The sequence below is a fragment of the Ptychodera flava genome, chromosome 19, assembly GCF_041260155.1.
Source record: "Ptychodera flava strain L36383 chromosome 19, AS_Pfla_20210202, whole genome shotgun sequence".
In the NCBI taxonomy this organism is placed as follows: domain Eukaryota; kingdom Metazoa; phylum Hemichordata; class Enteropneusta; family Ptychoderidae; genus Ptychodera; species Ptychodera flava.
In genome coordinates, this window is record NC_091946.1 from 24468642 (window position 1) to 24496260 (window position 27619).

Sequence of the window (27619 nt, forward strand, 5' to 3'; positions counted from 1 at the left end):
ATCATCTGCGCTTTTTTGTTTGCTTTGGGAACTATCCCGGTAGTTGAGAGTTTTTTAATTTTGCTCTCTCGACTTAAGCTTAAGGTCTTTCAAATTCGTCTTTGTTGCTTAGAAGACGATTTATGGTGAGCGTTGGTCTCCTTCTTGATTTTTTCTCACGTGTTCACACACGTGAGCATATGTCGCAGCGAATGTCTGTCTGTCTGTCTGTCTGTCTGTCTGTCTGTCTGTCTGTCTGTCTGTCTGTCTGTCTGTGTACTCAATATCTCAAAAACGGCTCATTAGATCAGAATCAAATCTGGTACATAAATTTAGTATGCAAATGGCAAGAACTGATTAGTTTTTGATGGGTGTGGCTTACATACTTTTGCTCATTTGCATAATTAATGATTTTAGAAAAAACGGATATTCATTAGAAAACATTGCACACAATTTGATGAGATTTGCTACAAATGTTGATCACACAAATATATATCAGCAGTGGAAACCATTAAGGGGTGACATGAAAGATAATTGCCAATTTGCATATTTATGAACTTTCCTAATTAGGGATATATATCTGATTTGACATGATCAAAATTGACCAAACTTGCTACATGTATTGAAGATACTACGATACAATATTATTGAAAGTCATTTAGCATTTTCTCTTCAGCTAATTCCTAATTTGCATATTTGATGAACTTTGCTAATTAGGGATATATATCTGAATTGACTTGACCAAAGTTGACAAAACTTGCTACATGTATTGGAGATATTATGATACAACATTATTGAAAATCATTAAGTATTTTTACTTCAGTTAATTCCCAATTTGCATATTTAATGAACTTTCGTAATTAGGGATATATATCTGAAGTGACTGGACCAAAATTGATGAAACTTGCTATATACATTAAAGATACTATGATACAACATTATTGAAAGTCATTTAGCATTTTTCCTTCAGCCAATTCCGAATTTGCATATTTAATGAACTTTCCTATTTACGGATATATATCTGAATTAACTTGATGTAGTGGTTGAAACTTGCTGTATACATCAAAGATACTGTGATATAACATACTGAAAGTCAAAAGACATTTTTACTTCGGCCAATTCCTAATTTGCATATTAAATGAATTTTCATAATTAGGGATATGTATCTGATTGACTTGATCAAAATTGATGAAACTTGCTATGTACATTAAAGACACTATAATACATATTGTTGAAAGTCATTTAGCATTTTCTCTTCAGCCATTCCTAATTGCATATTTAATGAACTTTCCTAATTAGGGATATATATCTGAATTGACTCGACTAAAGTTGACAAAACTTGCTACATGTATTGGAGATACTATGATACAACATTATTGAAAATCATTAAGCATTTTACTTCAGCCAATTCCTAATTTACATACTTAATGAACTTTGCTAATTAGGGATATATATCTGAATTGACTAGACCAAAGTTGATGAAACTTGCTATATACATTAAAGATACTATGATACAACATTATTGAAAGTCATTAAGCATTTTTTCTTCAGCAAATTCCTAATTTGCATTTTCAATGATCTTTTCTAATTAGGGATATATACTGGGATTTACTTGATCAAAGTTGGCAAAACATGCTGTGTACATTGATGATTATACCAGGTTAAAACAATATCGAAAGTCATTTAACATTTTCATGTCAGCTAATTTATAATTTGCATATCTAATGAGCTTTCACAGTTTGGCATATATGGCTTGAAGGACTTGGCTAAAGGTAATTACACTTGCTATATAAAGTGGTGGTACAATGACAGCAGTCAAAGAAGGTATTTTATTCTAGCTAATTACATATTTGTATACTTCATGATCTTTTAGAGTTAATGGGCGGTGAATATTGTTCATTATGTTGATCACCATACTTTCAATGAAGTTGCAAACATGTGCCAAAAGTTCAAATTTACACATAACTGCAATAATAATGAAACACGTGAGCATTTTCAGTTCACATCTGGATTCTCCATTTTGGTTCTTATGACATGTAAGCCCGGACAGCACTTCTTATCGTCGTTCTGCAGAACGGACACTGTCTTAGCCGAGAAGAACACACATTACAAGTCACCAAGTGTCCACATGGTTGGAACAGCATGCATACGTCTCGATCCATGCAAATTTTACACGTCTTCTTACGTTTCAACTGTTCGAGCTCGTCAAGTATTTCTTTTTGACTATTTAAATCTGAAATAAAATTGATTTGTGCTTTAATTTCAACCAAGAAATGAAACAATTTAACGACTACCAATTAGAAGGTTCTGTTTAAAGTTCTCTTGAAATTTGACCAACCATGAATGTTGTGTTTCTTTTCGAACTTCGACCTGTAACTCAGGGTCGTCTCATATTAAAAAGCGCAGGCGCTTATCTTTATTGAGTCATGAATCGCCCAGGGTCGAGCTGGTATGACTCAAATAACCAGCATGTTTTTTTTTAACGTGGGATAGTAGCAAGCAAGATGAGCAGAATCACATTTCAATGAGGAAGCATACGTAAAAATCTATCTATCATGACTGGCATAATTTTCTTTATCCGTTATATAGGCGATCAAACCTAACAATCGTACTAACGGGTGAGACTTGGACAAGATCAAGCTTAAAAACTGCCATGTTGCTTTGATAAAGGCATAATATATGATACATTGTTCTTATCAACTCTGAAGTGACTTGGACCAGCACAGTTCACATGACTGGTCTGCTAGATGTAGAAAACCTATTTTCATTTTGCGAAGGGTGTATGTGTAACCTTCAGAGGTCGTAAGTAGTACGCATTTCAATTGGTAATATAGGATCATTCTATTCGCTTACCTGATTCGAACGGCTCGCTTTCGTAAGGATCTTGGGTTAGTGAAGGGGCTCCCCCAACGGCACCAAGTAACTGTTCGTCTTTTTCATCGCTATCATCACCTTCATCAGATGATGATCTACCTCTCGCAGAACTTTTTTCCTCCATATCCCAGACAGCTATCAGTAAGTCGTGAGTACTTTTGAAACACTCTCCGGTTTGTTTCAACTGTTTCCTGACAACTGACTTCACCATATCTTTTCCGTAGCCCATGTCCAAAACACTTGAGCTGTGTCGGTTCTCATGAAGTCATTTACCTGTTGCATTGCTAAAAATGGAAAAACCTTATAACATTATAAATAGCTATAAATAACATACGCGTATGAACATTGTATTCATAATTTATGTGACATTATCTTGTGTATAAGCTAATGTTAAGCTGCGTATGTCAAAGACAATGGTGAAAAAAACCCAACTTACCAAGCATTTTTCCGGACATGGACCCTTTTCCACGGACATTCTGAAAAAATATGGTAATAATGTCATTAATAATTTTGAAATATGGTCAGAGGCTTTTGAGTTAACTGCGCTATTCTGGAGTCGCATTATCGATAAAATCCTCCTATATTATTAGAATGCCTATGCAATCATAGTTTGTATTTGGTCAATAATCTCACCTAAATTTGTAATAATGTTATGTATTGCTTCATGATTATCTGTTACATGTATGTGTATAGCATGGCACTTTTGTTAGATTTTTGTGAGATGTTTAACACGCGGTGAAGCGCGCTTGAGTATGTGTAAATTCACTAAACTGGCCGAGTTTGACAAGGCTCAGAACACGTGATATAGTCAATAAAGGAGTGAAACAAATTAGGTCGTCAAAGAAGTGAAATTAATTCGGTCGTAAATGTTTCATATATAATGACGTGATCGCTGTAACTTACCTTTTGTGCTGCATTTTGAGCGCAGGGTTTTGGATATTTGTCCGCCACGTATTTCATGAATGCAGAACCCCTGTTTTTTAACACGAATTGGCACTTGGGAAACCACCTTGCGTGTTCTATCCATGGTTCGTCTGTCGGTTCCCAATTCCTCAATGTACCGTCGCAATAGAAGCACCTCACGTTATCCTCGATACCTACGATGAGAGAACAAAAATCCTCATTATAAGACAAGTGTTGACATGATTTGTCGGTCACTTGATTCTTTACGGAACTCACACAATCAATGCTTAGAATCTCTAATGTTTACTTTGTATGTGACAAGAATCTGGAAATTTATGTAATATCAAAGTGTCGAGATTTTCAAGAAACTGACAGGTTTGAGCTTTTTCATTATTATGAATTGTTGCACATTGTCAAAGCACATTTTTGCCGTTTAAGCTTTCACACACATTATGAGAGGTTAGATTTTCATTGCGCGACGAATAATACTTTCTATACCAATAGATAAGAGCTCAATGCTGTCACGGCCGAAAAGTTCTTTAACTACTGCTAATTCAAATTGTATGCCAAACTATTATAATTTAATGTATTCAGTATCACTCAATAGAATCGAAAGGCTAAGTACCGTAATTTTAGTATATTCCATTAGATGTCTATATTCTTTATACCATTACAGCGTACCAGCATTGAGCAGCAGTTTGAAGTTGGCAAGGTGCTTCAAGGAAACTCGAAAATACCGAAGACCTGTGACTTCAAACACAACAAGCAAACTATGAAGAATGAAGCGGTTGAAAGCGAGAGTGGAGAAAATGAAACCATCGACACGAAACACAGAAGTCTACAAAATTACGTACACGTGGAAGCTGTTATCCCAGAAAATGGAAGCTTTTCTTTCAAAATGACTAAAAAATGAACGTGTTTAACGAATAAATTACATGTAATAAAGTCGCATGTCATGCACCTGTTACAAAATATTTGTTTACGCGAGCTTTTTAGTGTTTACTCTGGTGCAGGGCAATATCTAGATAATGCCCCCGTCAGGAGCATTATCTAGATATTGCCCTCCCGGGGATAAAATTTGCATAAAATGGATGCTATATTACACAGAATGCCCCTCTTGAACAAAGACAGTTGACGTTGTAGTGTTGTAAGAAACCGGACACAAATCATCGCGTTCACCCCACTCAAATATTCACAAATGACATACTTGAACCACGTCAAAGGACACCGGGCGCCGGGGTTACTCCCAATGTTCAGCGTCACTATAAATATTCGCCCGTCGCTCCTTAGTCTTTCCATTCAAATACATTGCAAACGTCGCATAATGTTGTACCCAATCATCAAATACGGGAAATTTAGTCACAATTATCCACAAAGTGCAGAGAGAGAATTGACATTTTACAAGTGACGCCATGGGGGAAAAACTAAAACGAAGGGGGAAGGGGGAATACGAAGGGTTACGATATTCTCTCTGTAAGTAGATAAAATTTTGATAACACTATGCAAAAATGAAATATGGTCCTGACTTTGATAAAAATACGCAAAAACAAAATAGTCGGACGTCCACATAAACTTTTTCGCTTATAAGTTTCAACGAACACGGGTCTACAATTACAGATTAGCTAATTTGCTTCTACCGACCCCCTTAATTCTGATTTAGCCCGGGGTCACTGGCTTCCAACATGGATTAGTTATATTCCCTCTCCATCAATATTACGAACGATGGTAAAATACGCACTGCCGATAGCCAGCATTTACATGATCGTCGCGGTCTTGATCGTTCGATCGCTGGTGTATTTATCTCTATGTATTGACTATAGAGGGAACGTTCACGTGATGACATAACAAGTGGAATCATTGCGCACCCTGTCTTCGACTGAATACGTTCTGATTCTGAGATCGAAGTTTTAAGTTCAAGATTCAAGATAGAAATAAAATAATTTCTAAAGCCTTTTCAAATCTAAGTTATATTTTATTTATCAGTATATTTCATCAAACTTTGAAAGTTGTGAAATTTTAATTCCGAATCTGCGTCTGAAGTTGTAGGATTGAGGTCTGAGATCTGAGGATCTGAATCTGGGGATCTGAGGATCTGGATCTGAGGATCTGAAAAGTCAACTCTACCAGACAGATTACACATGGGAATACCCTCTGTGTGCATTTGACACTGCCGTAAATTCAACTTGCTCCTGCGGTATTGCGAAGGGATTTTGTGTTGATCTTTGTGTGAGCGTAAACATTAACGGCTGATTTACTGGTACTTTCTTACACTCCTATATAATAGCTCCCAGAGACGTTTGTTGAATACTGGCCTGAGATGGCAGGTAGACTGGTGAGAATACACCATCTTTCGGCTCGGACAAATACCAATTTCGGATACCGATCTTATAAAAAACCCTCGAATATTTTACAAATCTAAAGACATTAAGAAATTTGTGCCCGTGTGTAGCTTAAATTACATACGTGAAATGTATGTTTTGAGTGTAAAATTACGAATAATTGAAAACGTTAATATATGCAAAGAAAGTAAACTACTGAAATTACATCAGCTCGAGATGAAAACTAGTCACATACCTGATGCATGGACACACAAGATAAAAAAACGTACACAACACGACAATTAATCCACAAATAGTTCATCAACATTACACTCACGATTGTGAAACAACCACAATCGTAAATTGTTTGAAAGACTAGCTTTGAAATGATGACCAAAATTATGATTAGATTGACGTCACGGTTAACATTTAGTATATTTAGTATGTGATCAAGAAATCTTATGCGAAGGCAAACATGTTGTCCCGGTTTTATGACGTCATTTCTCACTTACAGGTGTGTCATCTAAAGTTGGCATTCGTCTATGGGAGTTTGTGTTTCTACTGGTTGGCGTGTTGGGCTTTTTTCGATGAATCATATAAGGTATACGGGAAAAAAACGCTGGATGTTCTGAATAATCCTATTGTAATTTTGCCGGGGGGGGGGGGGGCAGTGTCTTGATCATGATCAAGTACGTCTTAAATTTGCTTTCTGCAAAGGTTGACAGAGACCTGAAAATTTTACTATGGTTTCCTATGAGGAAGTCGGATTCACTATTTATAGGGTATTACATCGACGTGGACCGACAATGTCAGTCGAAATCTTTTCATTGCAGACGTGTTCATGTACATGCTCCGGCGTATAACATGCGATTGTTCAGACGGCGAGTTACAAACAACCTATCTTGACAAAGTTCAAAAGGGGTTGCGACCCCTAACAGATGCAACACGATTCGGCTATTTTGTCAGTTTGGAGCGAGATAACACGTCTGTAGGTTTCGTGTTAGTCATGGACAGCCAACCTGCCGATTTGGAGGGAGTTGTATACCCGTAGATATTTTCACATACATAAATAGGCGATGATTTCACAATTTTCCCAACCCGCTCCATAAGTTTCTCCTTCTCCCAACTAGCCTGTGATGGCAGGTTAGGAGAATTCGTACATCGACCTAGACATAAACCGACTCAGGATATTGACATGATAAAATCTATAATCATTATAAATATATAACGGACATATCCACGCATTTGCTTGAAAAATATTTGATTATTTTTTAATCTTTGGTGTGAACATTCAATAACATTCAAAACCACGCACCACAACATTTTTATCCCAATTCCCCCCCCCCCCCCCACTGCGACTAAATTTGCTGGTCCGCCTCGTGATATATGCTAACTGAGAACGTTCCATCGAGTTACAAATGCATACGCCGCAATATTCAAGCACAGATGACCCCTTGTAATGTTCTTCTTGGTTTTAAAGTGGCGACCTCACATTCTTGGCTGCATGGCTCTCTATGGGAGCCCTCATGGACCTGTAGGCGCGCCTCGAGATGTCGTGACAGAGATCAGATAATATACTGCATTAAGTTTAAGAGTAAATGTAAAATTTCCTCTTAGATGTAACTTTACCGCCAACTTTTTTTCAGCAGGCATTTAGTGGACAACATTTCCCTAGCTAAGGTTTTAGTTGTAGAAATAACACAGAAATCAAAATTGAATCAGTCGGGATTGTTTGCTATGCATAGAAAATTACACATTCAGCAAACCATAAAGATTTTTTTTAGGAGCCCCCTTTCAACCTAATTATTAAGGTATTTGGCGCCTCGAAAATGAAAAAGATTGCTTAACTTTCCTCAAGCAAACTTTCAACTATTTTCTTCCAAATCAAGAATAAAAATCGGGGTCACCCTGCAAATTTTGGTACTAGTAAAACTAATTTACCAATATTAATGGATATTTGAAATTTAAAATGGCTGCCATCCCTGTGTTATGGGAATATTCCCGATTTTCAATATAAAACTAAGCTGGCGTAAACTTTATTTACTCCATTAGCTTCAAGATGAACCCCTACAAGTATTATATTATATTGTATTGTATTATATTATATCATATTATATTACATAATATAATATTATATTATATTATATTATATTATATTATATTATATTATATTATTATATTATTATATTATGATATCTTATATTATATTACATAATTATTATATTATATTATATTATTATATTATATTATATTATATTATATTATATTATATTATATTATATTATTATATTATATATTATGATATCTTATATTATATTACATAATATATATTATATTATATTATATTATATTATATTATATTATATTATATTGTATTGTATTATATTATATTATATTATGTTATATTATATTATATTATATTATATTATGCTATGTTATGTTGTTAGATTAGATTAGATTAGATTAGATTAGATTAGATTAGATTGAAAATACAGGTTTAATTAATGATGAGGTTATGCGATTTACCTAACTAAATACGTATCTTTTTTAAATCGTTTACAATTTGATGCAATAAATATCTTATTACAATACAATAACAAAATAAACTTTATTTGAACTCAGTAGCCATGATAGGTATACGCCTCTTTTTACAGGGGTTGAGCACAAAAGAAAACTTATACACAGAAGACAAAGTACAGGATAACATCAACATTACAACACAGACAGGTTTCATGTAAAAGTGTCTAAAAAGCATTGTCGATAAAATTTGTAACAAATCTGCTTAAAAACTCTGACACTTATACAACTTCTTGTAGGCAAATCGTTGTACGGGCAATTACTCGAAAAGACTGCTTTAATAATTCGGTTCCAGCAAATGGAACTTGTAGAACTTTATTACAAACAGATATTAAAGATCTTTGTGGATCGTATTTTGTTATCATATCCCGAATGTATGTAGGAGACTGGCCACAACATACCCTTGTAAACAGACACTACTAGGTTGTACTTATAGCGATGGGATAGCAGATACCTTGTAGAAGTGTAAACATTTCAATGGATGAGGTACCAATGTCACAATTCAAAATCAGTCGTATTGCCCGCTTTAAAAGACAGTTCAAGCGATCCATACCTTTTTGACTACAACAACCCCAAACACCGAGACCATAATCAAAATATGGTAAAATGAAACTGATGTAAAACTGACGCCTTGCTGAAACTGGTAAAAATGCTAAAATTCTGGCAAGAAGATATAGTTTACTCTTTATTTTTTTCACAATACTATCAACATGTGATGTTTATGATAAATGACTTTGAATCTTCAACACCAAGCAGCTTTTGCTTTCTACATTTTAATATCATTGTCACCATCTTATGATGGAACTTTGAGTTCATTTTCAATCAAAATGTATAAAATTGCAGCAAATCTAGATTGTAATAATGATTAATGTCTTTAATGGCAATAAATCATTGTTGTAATGACATGTCAAAAACAAATTTAAATGTTTCAGTCTTGTCACGCATCACGCTCACTGGCCGTCAGTTCGATCTCAACGGATATAAATGCATGATATATTAACAGATATCAGTAGCAGATATTGTTCTATAAAATAAAAAAAAATTTCTCTATCTCAAAACATCCTTCCATATCAGCTGTTCTGTGGAATCTTCCGACTTAATATCAACATGCTCTCACTTGTTTCTGATAGGATTTCATCTCACAAACTTATAATGCACATCTGTACTCCCAATAGACTCCCTATACTTGTTATGAACTACAGCCTATATTTAGTATACAGCATCGCCCTCTAGACTATCATATTCTCTAATGTCTACAGGTGAGGCTAAAATGAATAGTCACAGCTATGGCTAAAGACGAGGGGACGTTGTTTTTTTCATGGTACTACGTCACATTGTAGACACTCAGAAAAAATCAAGAGAAGAATCAGAAATCGTATCAAAAATGCAAGGAGATCGTTATTGACGATAGATTATGACAGGTGGATTCAGAGACGTATTGGAAGCCATCGATGCTGGTTTATTAAGTAAACTATAGCTTTTTGTCAGGAAAATCCGCTCCGAACTCGGCTGTACGTGCGTATAGCGGCTATTCCATTTCCCGACTTCCTATATTTCTAATGCGTGCCAAAGCGGCCATCGAAGTGTATCGAACCACAAGTGACTGTGGCTCGAGGATAACTTGCATGTTATTTTTTTGAAATACCGCGACGGTTACAACTATTCTGCATGACTATACCTTAAGTAACTTAAAGCGACAGAAGATTGTCAACTGAATGCTTCCCTAACAAATAACTGGATTAAACGACCGTAATACTAAATGAGAATATTGTGAACGAAGTTGTCATCAATGACATCGGTTGGAAAATTTATGTACTTCCGGTTTTTTTAGTTGTCTTCATTATTTTAAACACTATCGTACTGTCAAATGACCTCTTCCAGAAGCGATATTCAGAGAATCTATTCCTTGAAAAACAATTGTACGAAAATTACTAAAATTGTTCAAGATAAAGACGTGAGACTGAAATGTCGACTTCAGAAAGCAGGTAATACTACTTACTACATTCTCCCGATTACCCAATCGACTGTCGTTATCAATATTAATTTTCTTTGGTCATATTTCAATTATTTAAGGGAGAAATACTGCATGGACGGTCACTTTTGATTAGACACCATTACTCTTAAAATTAAGTTTCATAAAATACTCGATCTCAAACGTTTGGGCGAAAATTTGGAGAGCTCCATCTACCTGAACCGTCGCATAGTCAGTCTGATGTTGCTCTGAAGCGCACGCCAGGACCCCTTGAGCAACGATGGAATTTAGCATAAGCATGCTTAGCATCAACGGAAAAATCGCATATCTGCGTCGTACTGTACATAAATAAAGCAAACAAGAACGACAGATCCGGCGGACACTAGAAGCCACTCATGGTAGTGTTCGACTCATAATACGTAAATCGGAGAATCGCCGTGAAAGCTATGATCTCTATCCAACCTGATTGTAAATTGAGTCCGATCGAAAGCCTATTGGAGGTGAGTCCATTCTCGCCCGATATACAGCGTAGATCTACACGACCTGTTCGACTGTGTCATGACTTATTGGGACTAAACACTCAGCAAGATGTTTGCTGGAAACTTGTTGTCACGGTGACAAATGGGCTGCGCGAGGTCATTCAGTAAAGAAGAAATAACTACACGATAACACTCATGAATATTCATGAGCTATTTTTTCCGTTGTTGTTGTTGTTGCCAACAAGACTTCAAAGATTTCCAAACTGTGTCACACAGCTAACAAATGTTGTACTTTTGTGTCGAAGGTAGGAAAAACATGTTCGTTGGAGGGTTGCGCCACACTCCCATCAGCGTTTCTCTTTTGACGTTTAATTTCTTGCTGAACCATTCTTTTTTCCACAATGTTCGGTATTTGCAGAAGTCTACTATGCAGATACAACGTCTAAACATTGAGAAAAACAGGAAATGTTTTAATCATTCCTCATAAATACAAAGTTTTAAAATATTTTTTCAAATGTACCACCAGGGCTGCTGTGGGAGAGGTTAGTCACGGTGAGCGAAGCATTGCCGCCCTGGCTGCCGGAGCAAACGAAACTATATTGCCCGTTTTTGACTATTCATACATAGTTTGCCGTTTCGGCGTCTTTTGAATGCACTCTGTGTGCATGGTTAAGTTAACGCATGATGTGTTCAGCTGAAACAATTTGAAACAACAGTCTCGTAAATTAAATGGCATCACACAACAATGCCTGGTAGAATAAATTAGAGTAAAGATAGGTTTCGACATAAATAATCACATGCCCAAGCTATGTTTTCCTCTCTTGACAAAAATACGGAATGTATCCTGTGGCCGTTCTACGCCACGATACCCCGTGCATCGCTGTCATCAATTTGTTGCGTCTGAAACTATCTTCGATGTGCCCTTGAATGGAATGAAAACAAAAAACATGGCGACCTCATGTGTTCCGTTTTCGAAATTTGTATGTGAGGTGAAATTTTCACCAAAAAATCAATTATAATTTGGCAGCTAACAAAATACATGCAATGCACACGTTTCGAGTCCTCATGTTTTAGTTTTGTCGCCTACATTGTGGAGGTTCGTATTCGTATGCCTGGACCTGACCGCCTTAACTTCGGACGTCGTCGACGTTCCAATTTGAAGTTAAACAGGCCCGAGTACAGTACTAAAGCTGTGACCGGGCCGCACCATAGCCTTCAACTTCGTCGTGACATTAATATTTTCATACAACGTTATTTAGCGAAAAATGACAAATTCTTGGGGAATAATCGTCACGTAATGACCGTGTCACCATTACGTCATTCGTATTTCCCTTGGCTGAACGATGAAAACTATCAGGGAATGAAACATAAAAGTGAAAAAGACCAGAAGAAAAAGTGAAAGGGAGAATGTAAAGTACAAATAATTGATTCAGCACTGGAACAGCACTGGTAAGGCCGAGTGCTTTGCCGTACGATCTTTCTAATACATTTGGCAATATAAAAATACAAAACGCTCAGTACTCGCTGACATAAATGGTACACGTATACATCAGAAATGACACGAAACTAAAATAGGTACAGGGGACAATTCGGTTACTCCGGTGGCATGTTTCCATCACTATGCACCGTATCATGGCTGCCAGATGGCCACTGACAATTATACATAGTTGACGACACAGAAATAAAATTAGCTGTAAAATAACGCCCCGACTTTTTCGCCCTCTTTCTCAGTGATTTGACGGCCTCTTCATACACTCTACTCGTTGTACATCGTGTGTGTGTGACATAGAAAGTTCGGGATAATCAGTTAATTGTGTCTAACCTTACGAACCGTGCAATGTTCTAATGAATACATCAGCTCATAGCGGACATAAGCAGCTCCACTCAGTGTTTATATCTCGTGTATGTTGTTCATGTTATCGCAAGTGAGTAAAGTTTAAAGATACGCGATTTATTTTAACTGAACATTAATTGATTAGTTATTAATTTCGAAACACACTCTGTGGTGAGCAGCTCTGCTTCACTGTCAAGATATCATTTACAGTCTAGGATCTCGTCATCGTCTTTCGGCCTTCGAAGGTCGAAAGACAAGGTCGAGATGCTATAGGCTACGATATTGTAGAAGTCGTGTACATGTACTTATTCACTAGATCCAGCCGAACTTTCCTTTCGGTGTTTGAAGACTATGTATAATTGCCTGAATACATGAGTTTACGTGCCCGAAAGCTGCAAGGGCACATACACCAATGTATTCAGGCAATACTATTTTTATTACATGCCTTCCACAGTTAATGCTATATGACATTTAGTTACATGCAGGGCATTTTCAAACAATTTTACCGTTATCGACCAGCATCGAACAGATTTTAACGAAAGTCAAAATTGCAGTATGCGCATGGATATTTTACATCTAGCGTTAAGCGTCTACTTTGACGGCGAAAATGTCGAAGGGCTTCACCGGACCGGTAACCATGGAAACCGGTCAGAACATCGTTCACCCCGTCCGCTACTGAAGTCCCCGGATGTTCCTATTCAAACCAATGCACTGATTTGCACTCACATCGAGGCATGTAATAAAATATCAAAACGACAGTACGAGGCGCCAAATGTAAAAAAAAAAATTTACACAATCAAGCTTTTTTTAGAGATAGAAAAGGTGGAAAATGTATATAGAGAGAGGAATTATATATATATATTATATATATATATATATATATATATATATATATATATATATATATATATAATTATATATATATATATATATATATATATATATATATATATATATATATATATATATATATATATATACATATATATGTGTGCGTGTGTATACACACACATACAGATAAATTGCCCCACACATATGTTTGCGTATGCATACGTATACATACATATAGAAAAAAAAACGCGCACGCATATAGCGTATTCATTCATACATGTAGAATACATACATACACACATACATAATAAGTACGCACATACATACATACATACATACATACATACATACATACATACATACATACATACATACATACATACATACATACATACATACATACATACATACATACATACATACATACATCGGACTTTGATACAAGCTCGAAGATTTTACATTGAGCCTCGTTTTCGAGGCAGCTGCTGACGTTTACAGTATCTGACAGCGCTGCAAAATCTTATATATACAGCCTCGTTCTGATGAAGCTGAGCTGAGTAAATTTCTTACATATAGAACCTCGTTCTGATACAGCGATACAGCTGCAAAAAGTTTATATATATCGGGCCTCGTTCTGATGATACAACTACACACAGCAAAATTTTACATACAGTCTCGTTCTGAGGGCACAGCTATAGCTGGGAAGTTTTATACACAGACTCGGTGGGTAAATTTTACATACAAACTCGTTCTGAAGACACAGCACGCTGGGAAGTTTTATACACAGACTGGGTGGGGAAATTTTTACATACAGCTAGCTGGGAAGTTTTATACACAGACTCGGTGGGGAAATTTTACATACAGCTAGCTGGGAAGTTTTATACACAGACTCGGTGAGGAAATTTTACATACAGCTAGCTGGAAAGTTTTATACACAGACTCGGTGGGAAAATTTTACATACAGACTCGTCTTGGATTAAGTGTAATACCTAGTGATGCTTGTTCGCAGAAAGTGTGATTGAACTCTGCCCGGTATCGTATGCGGCTAGACCGTGGCAAGACGAAAGCTAATACACCCATAGTGCTGGCGCTTGTGCTATTCAAGTGCATTTGAACTTTCCGTTTTATTTTGATCTAGTAAGCTAGCCAAAACAATGATCGTGGTATTGCTATCAGGTGAGATCACCACAGATCTGGGCTGCCTGTAGCCTAGCCCTGTGTACATGTCTGTGTGTTCCCGGCGTTATACGGCTGTGGTGGAGGCCGTATAACGCCGGGAACACACAGACCTGTACGCAGGGCTACTCGTCAACCATACAACGGCGTCAACCATACAACTATCGTTCACTGAGACCGCTGCAGTCCGTCAGCTGTGCAACGAACTTTCGCGGTCTACACAGTTACGAGAATAAAGACAAAAAATTAATACTGAAATCTTAGTGCGATTAAACCCATGCACAATGATGGATGAAGATAAATTTGAGTAAAAAGACTGCAATTCTTGGTCTTGGACTTTCCTCTGGTCATTTGACACAAGGAGCATGGAGGTACACGCGAGCATGTAGCTAAGGGACTGGTCAGTTGCTTCAGCCAGGGGGGGGGGTGGATTCATGGGGTCACCCTGTTTTTGACGTTGGTGATGGGGGGTGGTCACCATGTTTTTGAAATGCCCAATAGGGGGTCAGTGTGTTTTTCAAGTTCAACAAGGGCTCATACTTGCATAAAATGCATTGTGCCAGCCACAAATTCCAGCATTGAGTTTCATTTTTCGGCGCGCCCTTCGGGCGTGTTACTTTAATAATAATAAGACATATTTTTAGAGCCCTGCCCTAGTGCAAAACTTTATATATTTGACATATATATATATTTGAGATATCTGTATGTTTAAAATTTTTCGGCGCGCCCTTGGGCGCATTTCTTTAAAATATCAAACATATTTTTCAGCATGCCCTTCATATGAAAAGCATGGCAAGTTCCTGATACTTTTCTGTTTTCTCTATGAGAATTTAGTATTAGAAAGAAACATGCACTAATATTTCAATCACATTTTCCTTACAATAGTTCTGGACATCTGCTTATGCATAAAGAGAGTTGGAATACATACAGCTCATTCAAAATACTGTACTCAAACTTTAGAATTGACACTTTTAAGTTCCTATCTTACAACTGACATGACACCAATTTCATTAAAACACAGAATGACTGATTGTTGAAAATATACCCCCAAATATATATATATATATATATATATATATATATATATATATATATATATATATATATATATATATATATATACTGAATTTATATTCCACCTTTTGTTTTACCTTTGTTTCACACAGGGGGTCACCCTGTTTTCAAAAGTTGGAATGGGGGGTTCAGATACTTTTTGACGTTGGCAAAAAATAACCACCGCCCCCTAGGCCAAAGAAAACTGACCAGTCCCTAATACAACAGTTGTGTTTACGAGAATTAGAATAGATCAGACACTCAAAACAGCAGTAAATCAGCGACGCTCAACCGACAGAGTATATGAGATTCATGGAAGACGGCATGGTGGTCGCAAGAGATCTCTTTCTACCTCCATGCCATGTTCAATGAATCTCACATACTCTATCGGCTGAGTGTCGCTGATTGACTGGTGAATTGGAATGCCTGATCATTTCTTATTCTCGTAAATACAACCAAGCACCATGCTCTGTGTACCGCCATTCTCCTTGCGTCGAATGCCCCGAGAAAGCCCAAGACCAAGAATTGCTGTCTTGTTACACAAATTTGCCTTCATCCATCATAGTGCATTGGTTTATTGCACCAAAATTTCCAAATAAAATTTTTGTCTTTATTCTCTTAACTCTGTAGACCGCAAAAGTAGGTTGCACAGCCGACTGCAGTGACCTGCAGTGAACGAGCACTGTGTGGTCGACGCCTAGCGCATGTCCTTTCTTCTACGAACAGCCCAGATCAGTGGTGATCTCTCCTGATAGCAATACCACGGTCATTGTTGTCGCTAGCACAAAATAACCCTGAAAGTTCAAATGCACTTGAAAAGCATAAGCGCTTGCACTATGCGTGTATTAGCTTTAGTCTTTCCAGAGTCTAGCCACAAAAAGGCAGCCCACGGCCGGCGGGGCTGTGCGCGGTCTTTTCCTATGTGTTGCTGTGAAGCAGCAGCCGCTACAGGCCAGCGCTGGAAAGAAAACAGGTCAGAAAAGCCAGCGCACGGCATATGGGCTAAAATAATTGCACCTAGCCTGGGTCATTCTTAGCCCTGCCATGGTACCTTCTTAGCTCCATGGCCCTGCGGACGATACTGTGTTTTCCCAGCGCGGCGCGAGAGGCCTACCTCCTCCCGTCCAGCACCTTCAAAGCCGGGAACGCACACCATCGTTTTGCGGCTGTATCGGTCAGCCAGAACAAGTTCCTATATATATATATAATTTTGCGGCTGTATCAGTAAGTTAGAGCGAGGTCCTATGTATATAAAATTTTGCAGCTCTATCAGTAAGTCAGAACGAGGTACTATGTATATAAAATTTTGCAGCTCTATCAGTAAGTCAGAACGAGGTACTATGTATATAAAATTTTGCAGCTCTATCAGTAAGTCAGAACGAGGTTCTATGTATATAAAATTTTGCAGCTCTATCAGTAAGTCAGAACGAGGTTCTATGTATATAAAATTTTGCAGCTCTATCAGTAAGTCAGAACGAGGTTCTATGTATATAAAATTTTGCAGCTCTATCAGTAAGTCAGAACGAGGTCCAGCTGTATCAGTAAGTCAGAGCGAGGTTCTATGTATTTAAAATTTTGCAGCTGTATCAGTAAGTCAGAACGAGGTCCAGCTGTATCAGTAAGTCAGAACGAGGTCCTATGTATATAAAATTTTTCGCGGCGAGGCTCGATGTAAATTTCGACCCCTGTCCAGGCTCTATAGTCTATGTATGTATGTATGTATGTATGTATGTATGTATGTATGTATGTATGTATGTATGTATGTATGTATGTATGTGTAGTGTGTGTGTTAATGCATGTTTGTGCGAAATTATGTGTGTACATGTATACGTATGATGTATGTATGAACGTATGTATGTATCTAATGTCTGAATGAATACACTCTATGCCTACGCATATGATTATGTGTATGTGTATATATATATATATATATATATATATATATATATATATATATATATGCGTGTCTGTATGTATGTATGTATGCATGTATGCATGTAAATCGGTTTTTTTTACGTTTGGCGCCTCGTACGACGGTTTTGCCAACAACTTTCTGGCGACAATTTGCCATACTACAACTGTTTCTGAAATTACGCATGAACAGACATTACATGTAATTCTTACAATCGATGGGATATATTACGGCCTTTAATTCTAATTCATGTGTTACCCATGCGTTCTCCAAAGCCTAGCCATATGAAATCTTTTGAAGCTTTATGTTCTTGTAACACTGGATGTCAAGTTTAAGCATCAAGTGTGTCCGCTGTATGCATACTTCGTCGATCTAAAGGCCAGTATGCCAAGCCGCCGTCGGACAGTATTCAGCACCTGATCTTACACAGCGACCTACTTGGGGCCAGATTGGACTTACCCTTCACGTGAGTGTCACAAAGAGTCTATTCATGATCTGCCTCTCGAATTAGCTCGTTACCAAGACTGCTTTTCGGGTGCAATTCTCCCGCCTTCAGGAGAGACTAACCATTGAGGTTTTTCAGTTTCTTGGAATCGTGAGAGGATAAGCGGGGAGTGTTCCAATTCAGTAAGGAAAGATGAATGTTATGAGCTTGAAAAGATTAATTTTTCTCAGAATTCGTAGTAGAAGGGCAGAGGCGAACAGTTTTCATTCTCCATCAATTTTTTTTTTTCAAAAAACAATGAACGACTTCTATCAAGGGGTTGTATATTTTACGGTAAATTTTTTCCACTGCTGATTGGGTTCAACTATACTTCACCAGTGACATCTTGCAATGACCTTCGTTTTGGCCGTTGATCACCAATCAGTGGTAGAAAAAAATACATCATATGGTAAAATCGTTCTGCAGGCCGCATTACCACTGCGCTTGGTCTCAAAACACGGCCGATTTCTTCAAGATGACGCGAGAAACACGTTCATCGGCGTGATTTTCGAGGAGATGGTTAAATTTGTGATCCAACTAGGTATATGGGAGTGTAGTTCTGAATGTTTGTGTGAGCGTACGGCCAGTTGACAAGCCGGATCGCGTGTTTTTTTTTTTTTTTTGAGTGATTCTGTTGCACACCTTATGAGTATTTAGGTTGCAGTGGCGGGCATATCGACTACGGGATCAATAGATCGATCCGAAAATCTATATCTACTTATAGCAGACTACCCAGCTAAGGAGCGCCTGTGGGATATATAATAATCATTACATAATTATAGCTGGCCACGGTTTCCATTACAGACCATGCAACTGGCTAATTTCAAAAGCCCAACTTGGATGGCGTCAGAACTGCATCATTGCTTAATACAACCTGAAAATCGCGGATTTTCCAGTGATTTTTTCGTGAGGTGAAGGAAACCTAAATAGCTTTGTTATGTCTACTTCAGGTCTCGTCATGCTACTTTTCATTCCACCACTCGTGACTTGAGTGTTATTCTAGCGCCCGGACTAAATTAGATGCATGAGCTGGAAGCCTGTTTAGGTTGCACGCCTTGTGTAATTATAGAAAGAGAGTGTACGTTGGGAGAGAGTTGCATTGGGTCAAATAATGATAGTTAGTGTCCCTGTATAGTGTTTCTTAGGACATCCCCATTACGTTTTGGAACATAAACACACACAATAGTTACGTTCGTTGAATTTTATCGGTCAACAACAACGACAACACGACTATTATAAACAACAACAACAACAACAACAACAACTGTGATAAAACAAGTCAGCCAGTGAGAACTTGTGTGTTTGCGTGTGATTTTCTGGAGGAAAGGGAAACTAAATGATTCAAATTATTCAACCATCCGTAAAATAATTAGTTCTCTTTTTAACTTTAACTTTTTGGGGCAGATAACTCAAAGAATTCCCGAGGCAAAGATAAGAGTACAGCTTGTCTCTGACTCAGCTACTATATAGTGTGACACGGGGCCGCATTGCAATGTTATACAATTGTTACAACCAGATGGTATACTCCCCTATACTGTCCCTTGAACACTTAGATCGACTTCACCTTTCATTCTCAGCTGGCTTTCACTGTAAAATGGGTTTGTTAGCAAATAGCGTGTCAATCCACTATTTTCGGGGTTTGTGAGGAGCAATCAGTATTAAAGTCATAGAAAACAGAGAGAAAAATCATTTGTTGCTTTCATTCTTTACTTTCCATTATAGTTTCAGACGAACTTTCACCCCATTCTAAAATATTTAAAAAAAGTTTGCAGTGCTATAGCTCAAACGCGAAAATTAAATGACATGTGCACATTGAAGTCTCTTTTTCCTCACATTGAAAAAAAAAAATAATTCAAGATGTTAGGCTGTGGGTTTGTCAGTTTAATTTTGTCTGATATCGATGTAAAACATGGAGATCAAAATCTAGACCTTTGGAAAACGTCATAGCCACCCACTCAAATGTTTTGGTGGTTTTTTTTTGCTCTCTTCCAAGCTGATACATCACTTTAGAATATAGCCGTTTCGCTGATTTGCAAACGCAAGGAACGCATTGTTCAAAGTCAGATGACCAACTCTATATTGTTACACTCTGGGGTTTGAAACTCGGGAAAGCCCCTGATACAGATTGGATATAATCGGACAGGTGGATTAAATTCGCATATCATTGTAATGTTGGGGCCTTTAGCAGTGGTAAAACATGATATAGCTGTTTATGCTACATGACACATTATCTGTTTCATTGTACATATGTGTGTTATAGCGTGATTGCATGGGGAAAGTGTTTGTTGCGCTTTAAGTACCTTCCTGATTTGTCTATGATTCAATGCAAAGTCATAGCATATGGGTCTGTTAAAGAGCCTAAAAATGTACTTGGTAAGATCGTTTTCTAATTTCGGAGTTATTAAATGTAATTTACGAGATGTATTCTGGGTAATCTCAGTACTTTTATGTTGAGGTCTTACGTGCTATGACAGCCCCCCCCCCCCGACCCCGGTCCTTTAAATTGAGAATATAATGAGTGTCCCATTGCTGTTTTCCCCGTGTTTATTTTTTATTTTTATTTACACTTTTACTGAGCGGCCGAGTTACTGAAATAGTAATTTTCATCGGGCTCATACATTTTCGAAAAAAGGAAAAAATCATCTGTCAATACAAGAAAACAAAAGTATATTAAAGGGGAACATTTCTTTTAACATATCCTTTCAGTTTACATTTGAATGTGCACAGACTGGTCAAATTTTTCACTTCAATCGGTAATGAATTCCAAACTTTCGTGGCATGGAAATGAAAACTACGTTGTATAAATCAAACTGATACAACAGCAAAGTATAAAATCAGAAAAGGAAAACAAATTCAACCAAAAAATCCCAAAGCTACATGTTTGTGTATAAAGACAACTCAAAGTGGTTTTTAGGTGTTTTTCATATTCATCAAAGTAACGCAACTGTTTTTGTGCAGCGTATAAGTACAAAAGAACATTTCCGACATGAATATTTCCAACGAGTTTGAAAACGATTAACGTAATATATTACCTTACGAGTCTATTGTCTAATCTTTATATCAAGGAGCGAAACAAAAACACTAAGGAATATTGAAGTTCAGACTGGTTCTAATATTACCGACAACAAAATGACACACGGCTGAAATTAAAACAAATGTTTATTTGCCATACCAACCCCATTTGAAAGGTATGATCCAAATCGAAAATAATAGTGTGCACACGGATGAAACTGTAGTAATAATTAACATATTTGATGTATTCTCATGTTGATCCTCTCTCTCTCTCTCTCTCTCTCTCTCTCTCTCTCTCTCTCTCTCTCTCTTTCTCTCTCGCAGAATATTTCATCCTAAATTTAGGCAATCTTTGCGCAACTATTTATTTATATATCTATCTATCTATCCATCTATCTATCCATCCATCTATCCATCCATCTATCCATCTATCTATCTATCTATCTATCTATCTATCTATCTATCTATCTATCTATCTATCTATCTATCTATCGATCTATCTATCTATCTATCTATGGGGTTCTAAAGGGAAACAACAATAGACATTTACTAGCTGATTCAATTTGGTATTCGGGATTTCACAGACAGACAAAATATGGGCGATACAGAGATAAAATTTCAGAAATGTTATAACAGTAAAGTTACTTCAAAACAACGATTGACCGTTTACCACCTGAGCAAGGAACAAACCCTAATTATGATCACCTTCTTAGTTTTTTTCAAAAAATGAAATTGTATTTTGCCGGAGGGATGGCGGCCATTTTGAATTTCGAATATCGGTCAATGGTAGATCATTTGTTTCTAGCACTAAATTTTTGCGAGGTGACCCCTGGCTTTTATTCTTGATTTGATAAGAGAATGGTTTATAGTCTCATGAGGAAATTTGAGCAAAAGTTTAAATCCTTTAATATACTACCTTAATATGTTTGTATCACTGCAACACGAAATAATTGAGAAAAATATGTAGAAACTATAAACCTAATATATGACACTAATACATCATGTGAAGGCCGAGTTATACAAGAGGCACCTCGTTAAGCAACTCGATGAGCAACGCTGCAGTTATAACTCTCATACCGGCATTTGCACTCGGTCCTCAGACATGTACCCCCGGACCGAACTCCATATCGTAGTTTTGCAGAACGGACACTCTCTTATTTTTGAAAAACACACATCACAGGTCACCAAGTGTCCACATGGTTGGAACAACATGCAGACAACACGGTTCTTGCAAATTTTACACATCGTCTTTCGCTTCAACTGTTCAAGCTCGTCAAGCATTTCTTTTTGACTGCTCAGATCTGAAATAAGATAATGATTGAAGTTTTACATCGAGCGACAAAACGTTCGAGTGACTGATGATTGGAAAAGTTTACAACGATATGACAATCAACTGTCGTAGAATTTAAGACGTTAACAGACGTGGAACAATGTGATTTGTATAATGACTTAAAATTATCTTTCAGAACCGTTCCAGAAGTTCAACATGATCGAGCTCTTGTGATGAAAGCTACTGTACATATTTGACTATATTGATCTATCTATTTGGTCGTTTGTTGTGACGTCGTGTGGCTGGGGAGGGGTGGGCTTTAACAATGACTTATTCTATTTTGAAAATGACGTTCTTGCAAATAAAGCTAAACGAAACCACTGTTGAATATTTTTGTAGTGAATCTATGTGCAACTTTGCCTTACATTCTCTGCTTGATTTATGGTTCTTGCATGCCATCTCTGCAATATTGTAGATAATAGAAGGCCGTGTCAACAATAGGTACAGTTTGTTTCCGTCAGTGCTGAAATGATTTCTGCGTAAGACAGGACAACTAAGACTCTTTCTAAAATGAAAAGTGGCAACATGTTGCTGACGAGTAAAATATTGATCTAAAGTCGTAGAAAGTTAGTATGTCGGGCTTGCCAACGTTTTCAATTTGATTACCTGAATCTAATGTCCACTTATCGTGAGGGTCAGACTCTAGGGTAAGTGAGGGAACTCCCCCAACTGCACCGAGCAACTGCTCATCCGTTTCTTCGCTATCGTCTTCGTCGAATGGCGATCTGCTGCTCGAGGATTGTTCTTCCTCCATATTCCAGACAGCGATCAACAAGTCATGGGTGCTTTTGAAACACTCTCGTTTCGTTTAACATGTTTCTCGACAACTGTCTTCACCATATCTTTGCTGTACCCATGTCCAACACAACTTGAGCTGTGTCGGTTCTCATGAATCGTTTACCTGTTGAGCAACTGGAACATGAAGACAGAGAATTAATACTGCACATCAAATGTAACTTTTAACGTGTTCTCCAATATTTTTGTTTTGTCTGCAAGATTTAATTCCTGATTTATCTGCGAAAAAATAATCTCTAAATTAAAGTCAACTTAACATCAGAGCTCGTGTGTAATGTACGTGCCTCGGGGACAGGTATTCAGACTCTCAAACTTTTACCATTCTTTTCTGATCTACCACTTGTGGGGTTCATTTTAAAGCTTTTGGTGAAAGAAAACCTTATCTAGTTTTTCGAAATTCGGAAATGTTATTTTCCCCCTAGAATTAACAGAGGAATGGCGGCCATTGTGAATTTCAAATATCGGTAAATATTGGATTATTTCTCTAGTACCGATATTTGCACCGTGACCCCGAAGTTTTATTCTTGATTTTGAAAGAGAATGGTTGAAAGATTCCTGAAGGAAAGTTTGTGCAAAAGTATATATTTCACTTTCAAGGCGCATACTACCTTAAGTCCGAACTAAATTCGTTGGCAATGATACTATATTGCAATAAAGGAACGAACAAGGACATACACGAAATAGTGACGCATACGTTAATGAAGAATGCCCCTGACTAAAACGAAAATGGTTATCCCCCAGAGCTATAAAAAGCCAAGATAAGGAACATTTTGTAAATTCCCTGAAGGTTTCTTGGAGAACTTAGAATATTTGTCCAGCATCAAATTTCTGTTGGCCGAAGAAACACTTTCAAAATGTATTTAATGGACTTGATGACAAGATGTTTGACTGTAATAATCTTTCTCCTTGAAGGAAAAGGGAGTGAGAAAATTTTTACATAAAAAGGAGTCTGTCCTACTACCGAGTAAATTCTATTCTATCAGACTACTGAGTAATTTAATCCTATTCTATGTAACATTATAGTTGATAACATTATCAAAAACCGGATCTCTCAGAGTATACAAATCTTCTTTATGCTTTGAGCTTTTGACACAAAGGTCAATTACAATTGTTTTTCAATTGACAGCAGAAGACTTACCGAGCGTTTTGCCAGCTAATTCTCCATTTCCACGCCCACTCTGAAACACACATAACAATTTTCTATGTTTAATTTTGTCGGTGTTTTATTTTGCAGTGATATTTCCCTAAAAAGAATGACTCCTAAAGATTTTTGAGCGAACAATCTTAGTCGATGATAGTTTCGAAAACATTGATTCATCATAGGTATACATGCTTTATTGCATAACTTTTCACTTTTTATAACTAAGATTTTCCTCATACTGCGAAGTTTGAAAGCGTAAAATTTGAAATCTTATGTTGAGCAAGAAAAGTAACAACAGTGACTGTCATAATCGCACTAGTTGTCAGGTATGAATAGTTGAGTCATCATTACATGACCATTGTCACTAACCTTTGACGGCGCCTGCGTAGCACTAGGTTTTAGATATTTCTCCGCCACGTATTTCATAAATGCGGTGCCCCTGTGCTTTGACACGAATTGACACTTGGAAACCATCTTGCGTGCTCTATCCAAGGTTCATCTGTCGGTTCCCAATTCCTCAACGACCGTCGCAGTGAAAGCACCTCACGTTATCCTCGATACCTATGAAGAGAACGTAAACGTTTGGCATTATTGTCCATTCTCCTCTATATGAATCAGCGGTATTTTAATATTCATTGTTATATGAAACAATATTGAAAATTCATGGCATATCAAAATATCAAAAAGTCCAGAATGTATTTGAACTTTCCATTGGTGTTTTATTGTTGCAGTTTGACAAACTATGAGTGCTTATGTCTCATGAATCGTTAGATGTTTTTTGCATCAGATAAAATAGTTTTCCTCAAGACTGACTTATCAGAGAATTACAGAAAGATCATTCATAGCTTCTTTGTAAAAATTCCAGAATTTCATAATGTTTGGCGCCACTGTACCTGTAAAATAAAACCCGGCAATTGCTAAGAGTTCCGGTGCTACGCTGCCTTTCCATTGACGGTAGCTGTCCAATCGTACTGCTTTGTCAGCAAATTCAGGATGTTTTGGTGGTAGTGTTTGCGACGAATACTCTGATTGCGCATGCGCACCTGCACCGGTGTCTCTTTCCGAGTGTTTACTTCCGATAACGTCAACTCGACTGGGATCCCTCGGTCTTTGTCTTTCCACTGATCCGACATTATTTTCTGACTGTTTTGAAGTAGTAAGTCGCATTGGCTCGTTTCCGACCTCTTCGCCCCTGGCAAACTTGCAAGATGGAAAGTAGTACCTATGTTCGTTCATCGGTATGTCACCTGGACGCCAATTTTTGAGGATACCGCTACACCAGAAACACTGAACATAGTCGTCTGTCCCTGCGTAATAGAAACCCGCCTTGGCTAACTCCTCAGGCAAGACAGGCGCATTCCTTGGCCAGTATATGAAAGTCAGTAATCGTTTATATTCACTTTTCAAAACTCTGTCTGCTTCTTTAAGTCGTTCATCGTTTTGAGATCAAAATTTTTATAACGCCACTGTCTGTGTCATCATCTTTACCACTGGGTTTTTCTTCGTTACCAGACGCCTTCTTGTTTTTACCTTTCTTCTTTTTCTTCTTTTTGCTATTGTTTCCGCTTTCGTTTGATTGTTTGTTGCTTGGTTCGTCATCTTCGCTGTGCTTTCGGGCGTTCTCCTCTGTTTGTTTGTTACCTCCACTAAGTGGAATGTTACTTCTATCTGTGCCCTTGACAAAGTCGCAGTTCGGGTGTTGATGCCTGTGAACTTCCATGGCAGGGCCTGTGAGATCTTCGCGACCGATTCTTCCTTTACATGAGAAGCATTCCGTGACATCGCCCTTACCGGTGTAGTATAAACCTGCTCTAGCCAGGGATATGGGAGTAAAAAACCCAGGGATATTTATACTCCATGACACATAGGTTGCCAGACGCGCTACTTCCGAATTCAATCCAAGCGCCATCATTAAACTCGGCCAGTCAATGTGACTCTATAACGTAGGTCGATTTGTGGTAAAAGTATTTGGAGTGATGTCTCTCGCATTCGATCGATGCAGTCCGGTATATGCCTATGGAAAAAGGCAAAATTAAAATATCTGATCAATGAATTTGTTCAATCAACTCAGTGATACTGTACACAGATAATTAGAATACAATGTTCATAACGTCGCATTCATTGTTATGATCGGGATGGTACCGGTACAACCAAAATACACTTTGTTAAGAACACATTCAACTGAAATTGTGGCTCTTCGCGACACCGCACTGTTATGTTATACTTGTGTACATTGTATATACTGTTCTCTCCATGATCCGCGTATTACTGCTCATTTTATCGATGTCATTATATTATCATCATTATCACCATCATCACCACCACCACCACCATCATCATCATCATCATCATCATCATCATCATCACTACCGTTGTTTTCTACGGCTTCCACAGCCTTCTGTCCGTATCACTACTTCAATGTCTTTTCTACGCAAATGACTTGAATTTACAGACTTTTCCCATGATCTTCCTTTGCACATATTCTAACAAACTAATTTCATTCAACTCTGGTACAGTGAGTTTCTTAAGGATCAATTTAGATCAATGTAGTATCTGTTGTAATATATATATATATATATATATATATATATATATTATATATATATATATATATACATATATACATATTATATATATATATATATATATATATATATATATATATATATATATATATATATATATATATATATATTTGACATGCTGCTACAGAGAGATAGATGTTTTGATCAAAAAAGGGCCAAAATTTCCCCCAAAACACAAATATGCAAATTTCACTATATTTTGCAAACAGCTTCTCAGCTTGTCAAAATCAATTGTAAATCATGAGATATGCATGATGTTTGGTGGGGTGAATATAGGCATTTCACCACGCAGTAGAAAGGGAAGCCAGGAAACCAAATAGTCAATTTTCAACTACAGGAAGCTACTGAGGGCAAGAAAACCATG

At 37.3% G+C, this 27619-nt stretch overlaps 1 protein-coding gene and 1 long non-coding RNA gene across 2 annotated transcripts; both read right to left on the minus strand.

Moving 5' to 3' along the window:
* Positions 1-26586, minus strand: LOC139119011 (baculoviral IAP repeat-containing protein 7-B-like). Its single transcript, XM_070682624.1, has 6 exons — positions 25564-26586; positions 3757-3950; positions 3290-3329; positions 2833-3137; positions 1984-2212; positions 1-140 (listed from the first exon to the last, which is right to left on the minus strand). The coding sequence occupies exons 1-4, from the start codon at positions 25904-25906 to the stop codon at positions 3058-3060; spliced, it is 657 nt and encodes a 218-aa protein (XP_070538725.1). The 5' UTR covers positions 25907-26586; the 3' UTR covers positions 1-140; positions 1984-2212; positions 2833-3057.
* Positions 23509-25181, minus strand: LOC139119012 (uncharacterized). The gene is made up of 3 exons (XR_011548833.1): positions 25040-25181; positions 24668-24707; positions 23509-23646 (listed from the first exon to the last, which is right to left on the minus strand). It is a non-coding gene; the product is annotated as an uncharacterized lncRNA (long non-coding RNA).
* Positions 26587-27619: the final 1033 nt, after the last annotated feature.

Bases quoted from the DNA above. Each gene is read 5' to 3' on its own strand.
- LOC139119011 (XM_070682624.1), bottom strand. From the start codon at position 25,906: ATGAACGAACATAGGTACTACTTTCCATCTTGCAAGTTTGCCAGGGGC. The intron at 3,951-25,563 runs GTACAGTGGCGC...CTCTCATCGTAG, and splicing joins TGCCGGGTTTTATTTTACAG to GTATCGAGGATAACGTGAGG. The intron at 3,330-3,756 runs GTAAGTTACAGC...ATATTTTTTCAG, and splicing joins CTCAAAATGCAGCACAAAAG to AATGTCCGTGGAAAAGGGTC.